Below are 11,596 nucleotides of genomic sequence, written 5' to 3'. Positions count from 1 at the left end.
ACTATTTTAACTGTTCAAGATGCTTACTTTCCGTAGGGTACATTTCTTGCAGAGGGCACCGCAGCATAGTAGAAGTTCTTATACTCGTCCATCCACACCTCTGCTGCTCTCCTTGTGTTCCTGCATGAGAGGGCAGAAAAACCACATCAGGACAACGTGGAGTTGAGTGACAGATGACAGACAAGAATGCAAATAAGAGGAGGAGCTGTGAAGAAAAGCAAAGTTGGACTTCAGGGGCAATAAAATAGGGAACAAATGTGGAACTGTTAGATGAGAAAAGGACTCAGACTCATCAAAATAAGGACTGTACACCCCCTCCTGCTTGAACATCTCACAGCCACAAGGAGGCAGAGCTCTACTAGTTACACACATAGGATTTCAATGGTTTTCCTGTTGCTGCAGCAATCAGTTCACTCAGTCCATGCTGTATAAATGCTGATGTGACCTTTTCTTTATCTGGAGATCTCCAGGATTCTAAACTTTGTTTCCTCTTTTTGTTTTGCTATTAATTAGCAGTTAGCAGTCGATGCTTTCGCCTGGAAAATCCCAAAAAACAAACAAACAAGCATCCAGATAAATGTGTGCATGGGTTTGCTAAAAAACAAAAGAAAACAAAAATATACACTGAGTGACCTGCAAAATACGAGCACGAGAAACTCTAGTCATTTTTAATAATTCACTTATCAAGGCAGCAATTTGATAAATTGAAGATGACAGTGATTGCCTCTTTCAGCCCCTCCCAATGAAGGAGTTATGAGTGATAAAACTGGAAGGTCTTCTGAATCATCAAAAAGAGCCGCATTCTGCTGCAGACATGTCTACAGTTTGCCTGTGTGAGCTTCGGGAGAGCTACTGTGCAGACAGAAGCTTCAATTAAACTGGCTTTAGTTCTTTTCTGGGGAAATTTGACAAACATTTACCTTTGAGTCAGAATGTTACTTCTTGAAATGCTGCATGTTCCCTAAAAATTGAAGGTTTGATTCTGAAATGCTCTTTGTAAATAGAACGCATCAGAAAATGACACTTTTTGAACATTGAACATTAACATATGGAAGTTAGACTTCAAATACTTAGAATTATCTTCTACAAAAGTAGTGATTCAGGTCTTTAGTGCGTTAGTCTAGACATATTTCTTCACATGTAGACTCAAAGTTGGATCTGATTCAAAACGCCCATCTTAAACTTGGCTGGATTAAAAATGTTTAAAGACATCCAAGCAAACACAGAGACTCTTGAGTCACAGGGATGTTATGTGTAGTGAAAGAAGAAACCAATAGAAGAGACCAGCAGTGCTAACACAGAACTGTTAAAACAACTCCTTTTATTCTTAATAGATCAGACTTTTGCAACTAACGAAAACTTGTGGTGACATCTCCACATCTGATCAAATACGATAAAAAATGTTGCACCTTTTCGAAAAATTATTTTCTAACAAATTTGCTAATAAATATCTGCCATGTGAATTTCAAACATTAGGATGATACCATTTCTAAGTTGAAGCAAGAAGAAATACAAAATCTTCTGTCATCTGTTCATCATCCATGTCTTAAAGGATGTGGCTCAAAGGACAGGTTCAGCCTTGTATCACTTTACTTTGTGTTAAACGCTAGGTTTTGTATTTGGTGTCTTCCTATTAAGCAATAGATATCAAAACAGATTTACCAAATTAAGCAAAACACATTTATTATTTACTTTTTCCCTTTCTTGATGCAGTTTAAACAATAATCATAATTTAAAAAAATTAATCTTTATCTAAAACGATGTATACACAAATAGTCTGTATATATCTTTATTAAAATTGCAAGAAAAACACATCAGCCTGAGCTGAGGCATGTTGACAGGACACCGTTTATCCTAGGAGATTAAATACCATTTAAGGCAGCAGAGTGACCATAGAATGACGGAGACAAATGAAAGAAAAAAGCAGGCTTCCATTTAGTGGCTCTTCAGAGGTTTTTAATCACGTCTGATCAGCGTCATCAGCAGACACTCCACGCCAAGTTGTCAAAGAACAGTCCGCATTCCAACCCTCTGAACACTTAAAAGACTAGTTGGCTCCAAAATTGATTCTTGGTGCTCATCCTTGACCTTTCAACCCTACATCGAGCTCTTCAGCAGCTTTATGGAGCTCTCAGCTGCATTGGCTGCATCTCCATGACAACCGTCTAACTCAGTGGCATCTTTGGCACGCCGGTGTGGTTTCATAGAAATCATAATAATAGCACTCAAGGACTATTGCAGGCAATGAAAATGGGGTTTTAAAGGGAAAAAAAAGATGGTGAAGTATGTATGAAAAATGATAGAACAACAATTTTGAACACAATATAGTGAGTAACTTTTATCAAAAGGCTCCAAACGCTGTTTGGTTTGGGTTTTTTAGGGAAATGATAAAGATTTTTCACTTAATCCACTGCCAGTTAGGATGCAGTCTAGCAAGATATCAGTTTTTCGAAGGGACTTGATTGTTAGTGAACAATCAGCACTGAAAGAAACGTTTTTGGGTGGGGAAAACTGAATGCTCCTGAGTGGTTGCTGTGATGAGCTCAAAACTTTTGAGGAAAGAATATTAAAATGTTTTCAAAAACTATACTTATTTAAGAGACTAAATTAACTTGTAACCATCTCACTAGGACAAAAAAAAGCATTAAAGATGCTGAATACTTTGCGTTTAACTGGGTTAAAAATATGAAAGTGTGTTTGAATGAACTTCACCTTGCAAACACAGTCCCGCTGCCCCCAGGAAAAGTATATGGGTGCTGCTTCCTGAAGACGTGGCCAACTCTGCTGCAAGGAATGATCTCCAGACTGCCGCCGCACTGCCACACGCGGAAGGAGATCTCTGATGAAAAACACACACAGCCCCGTCAGGTCTGACGGTATTTTTAAGCACACCTCTCAGTTAAAAATGTCATGTGTTGGCATGCTCTGCAGCCATAAAAGAATGTGGTCTAAATGAGCACACGAGCAAAACCCTGTCTGAACTGTCAGTCCGGCTCGGAATCACCGCATGGCCTGCAGGGGTGTCAGCTGTTAAACACTTCCCAGCTGAACTCAGACAACAGCAGCAAAGACGCAGCTGCTGCTGTTGTTGTATCGCTGTTGTATTTGCAAATGATCTCTATTGTGTAGACAGGAACCATCTCTCAATTTTGACAGGAATCCTCATAACAGCACCACTGTAATTTTCAAAAGATGCATTGTAATGTGGGAGGATAACTTTGTATGCAAGTCAAAGATAGCCCCCCCCTTCATGCTTTTGCCACAGAAATGTAGACGATGAAGACTGTGAATCAAGAAGAGCTCTGCTTCTATTAAAGCCTACAGCAAAATGGAGATTCTTTTTTTTACTGTACTCACCCAAGTTTTCTCCTCCCCACACGTCCATCATCATGTCATACTTTCCCAGCAGCTCAAAGTATTCCTTGTCCATGACGAATAGACCTCCTGCGATCATTGGAGTCCTGGGGGTGGAGGACCAGAATACCACATGTACAGTCCGTGTCGTCAGGTGAAGGGGAATTCTTTTCAGCGTGGTTCTTACTTGATGGGGGCGATGGGGTTGCCTTGCCTGGCTCGTCTCTGCTCCAGAGTCATGTAGTCCCATTTAAACACCAAATTCCAGTCAAAGCCTGAACATAAACAGACAGTTAAGTTGTGACTGTTTGATCGAACCAATCAGCAGCGTGATTTCATAATTAGATTTGCTCGAGCCTTGCTGGACTGGAGTTTATGCACAAAAAGCTGCTAAACTAAACTGGGAGGGCAGGCGCTTGGCAGAAACCCTGAGTGGCTATGGGAAAAAACAACAGAGGAATCAGTTCATGGGGCAGAGGGCTGCCTGCCAAGACTATTAAAGCTGCTGTCGAGATAACAGCAGTGTAACTCAAAGTATTAAGAAGCCAATACTCTAAAAGTTTAATGAATGCACTGGGATTGCCAGAAGTCTTCTACTGGCTAAATGGAACAGGACTTTACCTCCTTTCAGGTCAGCTGAAGCTCCCACATACTGGAAATTGTCCATGTTGATGACGTCAATAATGGGAGAGACCACTCTGGTTTTATCCTGGAAACAAACAAAAACTATATATATATGTGTATATATCACATATGATCTGACTCATCAAAAAACATGAAGCGGTACAGATCTTCTTTCAAAGGTTCAGAGAAACCAGGAGCTTTACCAAACTGAACTATTTTCAGTCCATTATTTTTTTTATGAAGTAAACAGTAGTTGAGAAATAACTAGTTGGAACTAAAGCAGGTTTGTCATTTTGTCACAAGTGATGTGGCCTGAAACCACTGAGCCACATCACAACACAGATCTGAGGGCTGCTCCTGTCACTCCCCCCCAAGACAAAAATAGAAATAAACGTTTAGGTAAAAAAAAAAAAAAAAAGGTTACTTACTTTGATCTGATATTTTTACATTTGACAAAAAATGCAGGATAGTTGCCCTTCTTATTTTATGGTGACAAATAGGAGGGTAGTATTATCATTAGAAAAGCAACTAAAGTGAAGAAAAGAAAACAGTTGACTGTTTTCAGTCAAGCCTCCAGATATTTTACTAAATTTGGTGACATAGACACTATTGTCTGGATTGAGTGCAGAAACAGAGTATTCAAAGTGAAATATGATGCATTTTTAAACAACAATCTCAGTTTACAAAACAGAAACACATTTAGAAAAACAAGAAGATAAATGTAAAGTCAGTAAAACCCTAACTTCAGGCAAAGTGTTGTCTTTTAGCTTAAGTTAGATTTTTTACAATGATTCTTTAGTAAAAAAGAATCATTTTTCAAACCTAAAACCCAAAAGAAAAGAACATAATCAAGAAAAGCATCCTTTTCACAAAGTATTTGAGCTCAAGAGACGACTGCAAGCTTCAGGGAAGAGCTTCGCACACATGTGAATAATTTATTTTAATTAATACCATTAAGTCTTTTTTAAGCGCAGGCAAGAGGCCCAATTTAGGACAGAAACTGAGGAGAGACCATTCTTTTCTAACACTTTGCCTCAAGTCTTCTATCTGGAATTTTGCAAATTACAGGGTGCCATGTTTTAAAGTTTGAGCATTTTAGAGAAAAAGGTGCCTAAATACAATCCAAAAAACTGGAAAGTCATTATAAAGAGTTTTTTTTTAGCTTCCTTTCTTCATTTTAAATAATTGCCATCGTTAAGGAAAGAAAGAGCTTAAACCAAACTTCTCCTGTTAATTGTAAAGTACAACATAAAGACGGAAGCGGGTACAGACAAAGTTGGTATTATGCTGTGAAAAAAAAAAAGATTTCTGTTCCTTTTTGCCTGGATGTTTTTGTCGTCTTTTTTTTAACAAAAAATGCAAAATGATTGGATTAAAATAAGAGTTCAGTTAATAAAAAGGATTACAAGCTGGTATGAAGGGATGAATGTGGCGTTATATTTGTACCTCTGCCACTCTCTCCAGTAGTGGCTCAAGCCAGTGGTCATTACATTCACAGTGAGAGTCCAGAAAGGTGAGGACCGGCGCTGTAGCAGCATCTGCACCGCGCACCCTTGATCGCATCAGCCCTTAAGAAGTTACCAAAAAGACTTAATTAACAACATGACTGAGAAGATTATTTCAACTTCATCAAGTTGGGTTCTTGTTACCTTCTCTGCGGTCATTTCTCAGCACGCGAACTTTCTCGATCTTCCCAAGAAGCGCTCCATCCTCCGCTGGAACGCAAAGGGAAATATTGACCCTAAATGACGTGTCTAATGTTAATAGCTGTTTGTGTTTTTGGTTTTCATGTACTGCTTACAGTTGTCACTGTAGTCATCAACCAAAATAATCTCTTTCACCAACTGCGGAGGGCTTTTCTTTAAGACACTGAAGCAGAAATAAAGGAGAACATTTGGTGAAGCAGGAGAGACTTAAAAAGAAGGAAATCCAGCAAACAAAACAGCACAGAAAAGCACACAAAAGTTTCTGCTACCTGACCACAGTGCGCAGCAGAGCAGAGCGGGCTTCATTATGAAAGGTGATGACGACGCTGGAGGCTGGCAGGTCTGAGTTCCACTGTTTATGTTTGCAGCTGCACACAAAAATCACAATTCAGAGATATTAGGAGATTTACCAAAATGGCAAAGTACAAATCCATGCACTTGTGCACTAATTCCTGCACATACACATGCTGTTGTAAGTGTGTACGCGCCAAGCTGTGAGTTGGAACAGCTCCCTGAACAGATTTGGAATCCTTAAACACAATAAATAGGATTCTGCACACAGTGACAATGAGCTCCACACATACAGGGGATAGAGACACACGCCCGGAGCAAAGCGCCACTGAAGACAGCAGATTCCAGAAACCACAGAGCAAAATCCCGTGAGACTGCGTGCAATATGTGATTGTGCATGAGTGCACACGGATTTTAAAGACCTAAATCCGCCCAAGTTTAAAACTAGGAAACATGGGCTTCAGGACATGTCGTGAGAGAGGAGTGACAGGACAGGAGGAGGAGAGATGCACGATGACACATTGAGGCTGAAACACAAGAGCCCAACTGTCAGATAGAGAGGTTCCTGCATGCACACACATGGATCATTGACAAAATGAAATTTTTAACTGTGCAGATCCCTGTTGTAGTGTTAGAACAGCTCTTACTAGCTCAACAACAACAAAAATCCCCCAAAAAGACTGTCCTATGGAAAATAAACATATTTTGCTGGGCTAAAAATGAACTATAATTAAACAAAAAGATGTTACATTACAGAGTTATCTAAGGATGATCGTTTCTATTTATTTTAAAGATTTTCTGCAGCCATTTCTCCACTGAAGCTTTTCTTCAATTATCCCGGATTTCCACATAACTTCGTTATCTTCACGAATTGCTGTTAAACAAAGGTTGCCATAGCCGTAAAAGAGTTATTGTAATCCACTGCAACTGTGAGGTTTTGACAGCAGCAACCTTTAACCGATGCTTTCTGTTATATTTCTATCGCTAGACGTGTTCTGTAGTGAATGCACCGTGACCTTGATGGACTGAAGAAAAATGTGTGGTTTTTTTTCCTCCTGGAAGAGATGAAGACTGAGAACTGATGTAAAACAGGGAGTTGACCCATCAAGGCCAGATCTGTGCAATAGAGCACATCTTCCTGAACCTGGTGGGAAATGACTGAAGGTAGGTCAGTAAGAACACATGAGATGACTGCCTTTATGGAGTTGGGCTTTAAATGACATGTTATTGGCAGATACTCCTGACCAAAAAGTTCTGACCTTATTTTGAAAAAAAACTGTCTGTAATGATGACAGCGGTAATATTATTTCCTGATTGAAGGTTTCCATTTGAAACTGATTTAATGAACTGAAGAAGCCTATGATGCATGAAGACTCCACAATACTTCAGTTTGGTTTAGATCAGTTGCAGAATTTTTACTTTTTAAAAAATTAATAACTAATCCTTTTTGCCTTTTAGAACCTTCAAAGTAAAACTACAAAATTTGTCCTACGTTTGGCAACATCATTCACAATTTATCAAGCAGAGTTTAGACACATCATTCACTAATGATGTGTAGCTGAAGTGAGAACTTCAAAGCACTTGCACATCTAAATGCTAATTATGAGCACTAAAATGAGACATGTGACAACATTTAGCCCTGCTGAGCCACAATCTTCTCAAAGGAATTCAGCAGAAATTTAGTCGCAATTTATTTTAGTCTCCTCTTTAATTTACAAACCAATCAACAGCCAAGGAAGGGGGGGGGTGTTATTGTCTGGGGCAGCACGAGTAAAAACTCATCTGCTTAGCAGCTACTTCCTGGTTTTATGTGAGAGACATGGCAGGAGGAGTTCCGAGAGATCTTATCCAGGCTGCGTCTAATTAGTCAAATTGACAGGCGATGAAAGATCCCATGTTCAAACACAAAACTGAGCATGCAACATGTGTGATTAGGAAGGAAAACACTATGCTTTCCATGTTCAAGTCCCCTCTCTGATCATCCTTAGATCAATTTAAAAAGTGTTCCCAGTGGGCCTTTAATAGGATTATGCCATTTTTAGACAAAATCAATAAAACATGTCGTTTTCTAGGACGTAGTTTCTGCAGAGCAGCTGGAGTTCATTGGAACCTCTGAGCTGTGGGCAGGACGGTTGGAGCGGAGCAACCACCCGAACCTCTTCCCCTCCCCGCTGCTTTGAGCTCGGAGCAGGGAGCTGGAACCCTGGTCTTCTGGGAACACCGTTCTGCAGTTTTTCAAACACACCTGCCTTTGATAACTGTCATTGTCAGGCTTCAGCAGAGCCTGATGAGGAGCTGATTCAGGTGTGCATAAGCAGGGCAACATGGGAAACGTTGTTCTACGTCACAAGTACACTTATTTTCAAACGGCTGTTTTTTACGTCTGCTCCTGATTCGCGACAGTTTGAATAAAGAAATACTCAGAAATGCAATTTTAAGCTAGAGTTTCTTTAAATATGCTTTATGTCATAAGAAAAATGCCACAAGAACATGTCAATAACGCCAAAAACACCACTTCCATCTGAGTATGTCTTTAATTATCACTGCATCCTGCAATAATAAAAGAATTAGCAGCTTACTGATCATGTCTTGTGTCTGGCACAGCTCTGTCCATTCGGAGTTTGTCACTCTCCACCTGGTTGAACTTGTTTCTGGCGTACGGGTCCTGACCCGGTCGGACCACTGTAGCTCCAACATAGAGATCCTGATCGAAATCCTGCCAGCGCACCTTACCTGGACACAAACACATGACGAAAGCTTTCAGTGTGCAGTTGTTTGAAAGAAGACCCATAGGTGGTTATAAAACCTGCTAACATACAGAGATTTTTTAATTATTAATAATCAAGTTTTTTTTTTCTTTCTTTTTTGACCGAGGTGACTTCATTTAGAAAAAATAAAATAAACAACAAAAAACTCTGGATTAAAAAGCCACCAAAGACTGTCACAAATCCTCAGCTTGAGGGGTGAAGAGGATTATCCATCAGTGGGAATAAGAAATGCAGGCAGCAGACAGGCTGGAGCAGGGACCCTTCAAGAGTGAGAGAAAGGCTGCTCCTTGACAGCATGGCACTGACACCGACAGCAAATTTATGCTGCTTGTATGCAAGAATGTGCCAAACAGAGTTCAGGCCACTGGGAAAAAACAGGGAAAAACCACTTACTGAAACCCAAAAATAAACTTGCATTTTGCCATGCAGAGAGTCAGACCTCCTAATATACACTCTTGGGGAAAACGGGAATTTTAATAGTCAACACAATATTTCTGCCCCCCCCCCCTCCAACACACAATGTGTTCAGGTGGCATATGAGTGAGATCATGTCAAATTCTGCAGAGTAAACGTTAAATTTCACCATTTATCGCCAACTTTTCAGACTTAACGATGATAACGCAGCTCATTAGCTGGGTGTAGCTGCCATGCTAATGGGCTGTGTTAAGCGTGTGCCACAGTGAGATTACGGCGCATCTCAGCAAAGATGAGAGTCTGCTTGGCAGACAGACAAAACGTAGCCTGAGGAGGATGCAAAGCAGTATGGGAGCGCGTGTCGTGGCTCTCAACAAGTGATTGTATCTGCTATGTTAATTAACAGACGCTTGCAATGATTTGCCTGCAACCGCATACGAGACACTGCTGGGAGTGATGTCCTTGCAGTTATCTTCTTTAAAAGGCAAAAGAAGTTGTAAAGAAATGAGCGCTGTTGTGTTTTGAGAGTTGTCAATTCCTAAACGTTTTTGTTAGAAACACTTTTAAGTTAAACCTTGAGAGGTTTTTTGCAAAAACTTCCAGCTAGTCTTTGGTTCTGATTTTTATTTAATTTTTTTCTCTTTTAAAATGTTTCTCTTTTAAAATTATTCATTATTTTTCCTTTCTTTTACAAATCATGTCTTTGAATGACAACAGAAACTGATGTTATTTGCTTTTAATAAAAAGGGTGGACAAAGTAGGATCTGCCACTCCAAAACAAAAGCGTTTCCTTTTTCTGTCTTTTTGGGGGCATTAGTTAGACTCTCAGGTGATAAATAAATATTATAAATAACAACTTGGAAGTATTATGTGAAAGTGCTGCCTGTTAAACCCACATACTGTCAGCATTTTTTCAATGTTGGCCTGTGGAGCACAGAAAATGAACAATTATGAAAAGGCAAAATTCAGTGGCTGATTTTAAATTGGCAGATTTGATTTATCTTTAACTTAAAAAGCACAGGAATGAACTGTGGCACATCTGGGGAAACCAGAGGCAGATGCCCTTGAAAAGCAGTTCTCATAAGAAAATACTCGACAGTCTTTATTAATAGTCTATGGCAGACTTTTATTTAATGGAAAACTGTGATCTTGTTCACGCTTTCTATTGTTTTTTTTTTACAAGAAAATACACCAAAAGACAGAGTATTTTCAGATTTGCACAGCTTTGGTTGAACAAATTTGTCCCAATCCTGCTTACTTAACTTCCTCTGAAGAAAAATAGAAGACTTCTTTTTCTTCAGTCCCTGAAATTTGAATGTCCTCTTTAACTGCAAAACATCCTTAGAGTGACTTTAGATAAAAACGAACTTTCACTCATCGGCTTTCCATCCTTCTATCCTTGAAGTCTTTATCCTCTACGCTTCCTGTTCAAACAGAGCGCCTGTTTGTGATTCAGGTGATATGCGTTTGAAGTCACCCTAAGGAGATTTCTGTTTCTGTCAAATGTAACTTCAGCATCTAAAGCTGAAATGGTTTTTGAAGGAAGAGCTAGAGGGGCTTTCTAAACTCCATGCTGCAAAAAGCAGACCTCGTGTGTGGAGACACGTTTTACAGCTGGGTGTGTGCTTGAGTTAAAACACTGGTCTGCATTGTTCTAGAACAACTTATTGCAACAAACAACATTGTTCTTCCCAGTGATTATCTCATTGTTGACTTTTGCTGAGGTTGTTGGTCTAAAAATTACAGCCGCGATTGCACTCACGGAAAGGGAAACTGCAGCAACATGTTTTTGTGACGGAGTTTACGGAGTGGTGGCTGTCACGCAGAGGCACCTCTGGACATCTACAGAGCCTCTCCAAAAAATTAGAATATCATGGAAAAATGTTTTCATTTCCATGATTCCATTTTTTTTAATTAAACTTTCATGGAAATCGATTTGGGGCACTCTATTAAATTGTATTTATTTATTTATTTTTACATAAACTGGGGTTCCAACGCATGACACCCACAAAAACAGGGTTTCAAAAACTTGGAATACTCTGGAGAAATCTGCTCAAATGCTGCAGAACATAAATGTTTTAAATTGAGTTTCACCAACTAATCGTCTACTAAACTCAAAGCAGCTGCACAGGTGCCCCACATGTCATAAAATCAGTTCGTTTTGGTTCAATTGTCTCAGTTCGAGTCGGGAAGACTTCGGACTTGACAACTAGCCAGAAGACCATCATTGATCCCCTTCATAATCTGGGTAAGAACCAAAGATGCTGGAGGTGCAGTGTGAAATCTCCACAGTCAGTCATGATTTGGGCTGCGATGTCCAGAGTTGGTGTTGGAAAACTTCTGCATTCTTCAATCCAAAATCAGCGCAACAGTCTAGCAGGATGTTCCAGAGGACTTCATGATTCCTTCTGCTGAGGATCTGGATGGGGATGCAGATTT

The 11,596-nt window shown here is 39.7% G+C and overlaps 1 protein-coding gene across 1 annotated transcript in view; it reads right to left on the bottom strand.

Annotated features, from left to right (window-relative positions):
* The window catches only part of galnt2 (UDP-N-acetyl-alpha-D-galactosamine:polypeptide N-acetylgalactosaminyltransferase 2), a 39,602-nt gene that overhangs the window by 6,079 nt on the left and 21,927 nt on the right, over positions 1 to 11,596 (bottom strand). Inside the window, exons 3-12 of the mRNA XM_004067373.5 lie at positions 8,555 to 8,708; positions 5,954 to 6,052; positions 5,780 to 5,847; positions 5,628 to 5,693; positions 5,425 to 5,546; positions 3,976 to 4,063; positions 3,542 to 3,629; positions 3,358 to 3,461; positions 2,713 to 2,839; positions 28 to 120 (exon numbers count right to left, since the gene is read on the bottom strand). Of these exons, the coding sequence (XP_004067421.1) occupies positions 28 to 120; positions 2,713 to 2,839; positions 3,358 to 3,461; positions 3,542 to 3,629; positions 3,976 to 4,063; positions 5,425 to 5,546; positions 5,628 to 5,693; positions 5,780 to 5,847; positions 5,954 to 6,052; positions 8,555 to 8,708 (1,009 nt within the window). The remainder of the gene's footprint in view (positions 1 to 27; positions 121 to 2,712; positions 2,840 to 3,357; positions 3,462 to 3,541; positions 3,630 to 3,975; positions 4,064 to 5,424; positions 5,547 to 5,627; positions 5,694 to 5,779; positions 5,848 to 5,953; positions 6,053 to 8,554; positions 8,709 to 11,596) is intronic.

The sequence above is a fragment of the Oryzias latipes genome, chromosome 3 (genome assembly GCF_053564925.1).
Source record: "Oryzias latipes strain Hd-rR chromosome 3, Olatipes_Hd-rR_3.1".
Taxonomy (NCBI): domain Eukaryota; kingdom Metazoa; phylum Chordata; class Actinopteri; order Beloniformes; family Adrianichthyidae; genus Oryzias; species Oryzias latipes.
This window is presented reverse-complemented; position numbering and strand designations above follow the sequence as displayed.